Source organism: Zea mays, chromosome 1 (assembly GCF_902167145.1).
Source record: "Zea mays cultivar B73 chromosome 1, Zm-B73-REFERENCE-NAM-5.0, whole genome shotgun sequence".
NCBI lineage: Eukaryota > Viridiplantae > Streptophyta > Magnoliopsida > Poales > Poaceae > Zea > Zea mays.
The window spans coordinates 296,553,422-296,557,710 of NC_050096.1; the positions used below are offsets into that span (position 1 = coordinate 296,553,422).

The 4,289-nt window shown below is 48.4% G+C and overlaps 1 protein-coding gene and 1 long non-coding RNA gene across 3 annotated transcripts; one reads left to right on the forward strand and one right to left on the reverse strand.

The window, feature by feature from the left end:
- The first annotated feature begins 657 nt into the window (after positions 1–657).
- Positions 658–3,238, forward strand: LOC103644198 (CLAVATA3/ESR (CLE)-related protein 25). Of its 2 annotated transcripts, none has more exons than XM_035960582.1 (2): positions 658–1,829; positions 2,671–3,238. In XM_035960582.1, exons 1-2 carry the CDS (start codon positions 1,576–1,578, stop codon positions 2,708–2,710), a joined length of 294 nt encoding a protein of 97 aa, XP_035816475.1. In that variant the 5' UTR covers positions 658–1,575; the 3' UTR covers positions 2,711–3,238. The 2 variants fall into 2 exon arrangements, with proteins under 2 accessions (XP_035816475.1, NP_001315296.1); NM_001328367.1 differs by having other exon boundaries at positions 1,421–1,829; positions 2,671–3,142.
- LOC109943558 (uncharacterized) lies at positions 2,242–2,906 on the reverse strand. The gene is made up of 2 exons (XR_002266587.3): positions 2,588–2,906; positions 2,242–2,469 (listed from the first exon to the last, which is right to left on the reverse strand). It is a non-coding gene; the product is annotated as an uncharacterized lncRNA (long non-coding RNA).
- Positions 3,239–4,289: the final 1,051 nt, after the last annotated feature.

The window sequence follows — 4,289 nt, forward strand, 5'->3', positions numbered from 1 at the left end:
CCGGTCACGAGACTCAGCAGTCAGCAGGTCAGTAACTCAGCACAAGAAGAGCTGTCTGTAATATGCCAAGGTTGCAACTCGAGCCGCCGTTGGGAGGAGCCAGCGCAGGACCAAATTCGGATGAGGATGGGCATGGATTGGACCGCGGCCTTGGATTGGATTGGATTTTTTGCGATTATGGATGGTGATGGCATTCATAATGTTTAGAGGTTTTCAAGTCTGTCCGTGTTTCCATGAAACCTGAGTTTTTACTGCAATCTGGAGACGCTGTGATTTGTGATCTTACTGCCTGCCACAGTAGGCTGGCTCGGGGTGACACCACTGTGCCATGCCATGCCATGGAATGGAACTTTCTGTTTGTTCCTGCTTGCTTTGGTATTTTGTTGTCTTGCTTCACAGTGGGTTTAAGGACAGCGAGCGCGTCAGGCTGTCTCCCAAATAACCAACTGCATTGGCCCTTTCCACAATATAGAATGGCCTCGGCCTCCTGTCTCAAGCTCTGATCTGCCAAAGAAAGGAAGGAGGGCACGGGCACGGGCACCAGCACGAAGGAAGCAGCAATCCAACAAGATCTGGTCACGCCGATACAGATAATATTCGAAACGGATGGGCTTCAGTGAGCATGTTCAGAATACCATATCAAAGTTGAAATTCACTTTACTTAGCGGAGAATTTTTTTTAAAAAAACCACAGTTTCGGTTCGTGATGGAAGAGCATTTGCATCAATTCACCCAAAGTAAAAGAGAGAGAAAAAAGGGGACACTCAAAAGGATTGTGACAGATCACATGAAAGCGAAGTTTATTTCTTCAGGGTGCTGCTGCAGCAGCTCACTTTGGACTTGGAGAGCCGCTGCTTTTGAGCGCCACCTTTGCCGTGGCTGCGATCTCTCATGCGTCATGCTGCTTCTCTCCTAGAATGACTCAAAGATGAGTTCTTTCCCCTTTTTCTTTTCCCACATGTGACCTGAATTCACCTCACAACAGGAATGGTACTACTACTTGAGGGAGAAGGAGAACAGGGGCAGCCTTAAGGATCGGATAGCAATGCTTTTTTTTATTATTTATCCACCGTCTTTTACCCTTCTTCTCTTCACGAGAAGAAGAAAAAACAAGGGGGATTAAAAAAAAGGGAAAGGCAGGAGGAAAACAACATGGCTCAAAAAGCAAAGCGCAACAAAAAAAAAAAAAAAGAAAGAAAAGCGAGCGTGGCTCAGCTTGCTTTGATTCTACTCTCTGCTGCCCCCCCTCCCCTCCATTAGGGGCAGGGCATCCTTCAAAAGCACAGCAGAATCGGGCCAAAGCGAAAGAAGGCCAGAACAGAACAAGAAGCAGGAATACCCGCGCGACAGCGACTGACACAAATCCTGCCGCTACTTCTTCCCCACATTATAATATGCAGTCACGTTGCGCAGCCGCAGCCGTTGCATCACACTTAGCGCCACCCCATGCCATGAGAAGAAGCTCTTAGAAGACCAGCGTTGTCGCTCGCCAGGAGAGGAGGAGGAGGAGGCCGCTCTACGGAAGAAGAAGACGACGCTGCGCTGCGCGGCGACGGACGACTGGTCGGTGGGTGTCATGAGAAGGTCGGCCGTGTCCGTGAGGCGGGCGGCGCCAGCGGCATTGGCCATCTTGTTCGGAGCGCTCCTTCTGGTGTCGTTCGTCGTGGACGGCGTCAGGAAAGCGGCTCCGCCGGCGGCGATCGGCGGGAGGAGGATGATGCTGGGCGGAGGCGCCGGAGGGCTGAGGACCCTGGAGGATTTCAAGGCTCATGATCCCTTCCAGGACAGCAAGAGAAGGGTGCCCAATGGCCCTGATCCTATCCACAACAGGTACTTTGATCTACGTACAGCTTACTGCGCTGCAAGCTTTGGTTTTGGTGTTTGAGTTGGCCCCCCCTTTTTTCCCCTTGTACCCAATGCACTGGTTTCTTGAAACTAGAAGCTTTAGGATTTTCAAAAAAAATTACTACGTACGATATGAGGCCAAATGCTGCAGCCTTCACCTAACTTGAACTAGCAGAATTCCAACGCTTGACGTTTTTTTTTGTCATGGCTTGTTTGTTTGTTAAGCTTGCGTTACGGAATGAAGGGAATGTTCTTGTTTCACCAGTTTCTGACTGGTGGTATGCAAAGGTGAATGTTTTGCAGTGCGTCTGTTGTGATCATTTTGTCTTGCCATATGCTCCCATTTACCATGTTTTGTTGGATATTTTCACGTAGGATAGGTCAGGAAAGAAAGAAAGAAAAAACAATACTTTTCATAATAATATAAAATAAATGATAACGGATAAAACGCAGGGAGAGGGAAGAAAAAACAAAGGGAGACGACGCATATGAGCAAAAGATGCCATGCGCTCTTTTTCCCTCACCACTCCCACATTCCCCTATGATGATATGCTATAATCTTTCAGCAAAAGCAACCACACAAGTCCTATTCCCCCAGTGAGCAACGTAGATGCACATATCATTCCTGAAATCATTAGTCTACATCCATGAAAGCAGTCAAAACAAAGCACAGCACAGCACCACACCCACGGTTCATCATGATGGTAAACTACAGGAAAGCCTTAACGGTTTCAGTGCATCACCTGCCGAAACAAAGACTGTGCTGCTGTCTCAGTCCCTGCTTCAGCTTCAGCTTCAGCTTCTAACCCGGTTTCAAATCCTGCAGAGGAACCGGCAAGTCAGGACGATCGCCGGGACGAGCATGACGTCGGGAGCGCGCATGCCGAGGCGTGGAAGCTTCCGAACCCGAAGAGGCCGGCGATAGCGACGTGTTGGGAGCGGCGGCTAGCAAACAGAAGATGCGTTGCGTTGCATACTTGCATTGCATGGAGGAAGAGGAACAGACAAGAGGTGCATCGTGGGGTGGTGGGTCTGGCTGGGATGCTGGGTGTAACTAGGGGGAGGTGGCCTGCCCTATCTTCTTCTAAGCACTGCTATTTAAGACGGTTTTAAGCATGATGAGAACTTTAGCTTTTTGGGGGAGGGGAAACAAAGGCTATTCTATTCTATTCAATTCTATTCTGCCAGTGGGGGTTTGTTTGTTTTGTTTTGTTTTGTTTTTTTGTAAAGAGAGCAGTAAGTACCAAGCTTCCCTGTCACATGGAAACAAGCAAGCATCAGAGATTCTTCTTGACAAAGGGATGTGGGCAAGAAGAGCTCCTCCTCCTCCTCTCCCTGTCTTTTGGCCGCAGCTGCTTTATACATCTCAGTACAAGTACCCTGTGTTTCTTTGAGGTGTTCATTCTTTTGCATTGGCACTGTATGGTCTGCAGCACATCATAAGTTTGCTAAAGGAGTCATGGGTCTGGACTCTGAAAAAGAAGCACCACTGGCACATGCAATTCTCTTGCTTGCTGGGGCTTTATCTTCTTTTGGTTTCAGAATATAGTCTGTTTATGCCAAAATTCAGGCTTACAGGCCTCTCTCTCTTTTTTTTCTCTCTCTCCTGTCTCTAGCAGCCTAGTTTGTACCACAAAACATGAATCTTCTGCATCAAACATGCCACAAACAAACAAACACACCAGGGGCAGGTTAAAAGCAAAGGGAGAGAAGCAGCCAGGCAGCCTGCCAAAGCAGCGAGCCTGCCTTTTTTTTCCCCTCCTTCTCTTCTTTGGTTTCCTCCCTCTCCCTCCATTGTACTACCTTGCCTCTTTAACTTCTTTTCTTGTGAAGCTCTGGACGGGCAAAGTGGCCTTGCTTGAGTTCTAAAGCAGATAGGGATGGTATAGAGAGAGAGAGAGGATATGCTGTCAAAAAGATGAAGGCTCATGGTCCTGAGGGCTTCCTTATTGACCAGTCATCCTGTGTCTTAGAACTGGAGATGCACTGCTTTGTGCGGACTGCTTTGTTCAGTGCAGCAACTCTACCAGATGCAGAGCAAAGGGGGGACAGAGACGAAGAACCCTGTTCCTGCGCTGCATGCCTCCTCCAGTCCAGAGGCACCCTGGGTCCTGGGGCCAATGCAAGCACAGGAGGGCCCGTGCCCGTTGCTTTGTACTCTACGGAGTACGGGATCCAGAAACAGTGCGCGCATGGCATGGCTACCTAGCTTCCAATGTAGTCTACTTATCTTTGTAAGTACGCTGTTAATTAGGTTCAGATCTAGTTAATTTAGGTGGCATTTCAACTTTCGGAGCAACACATTTGAGGGCATTCTGATCGATCAATTTAAAAAGGAAAAAAGGAAGAAGAAAAAAGAACGTTGTTGAGTGCTGTGTTGGTCTCGTCTGACTATGCCAGGAGCAGCAGATGTACCGCCGAGATAGATTCTTGCAAGCATCTGAC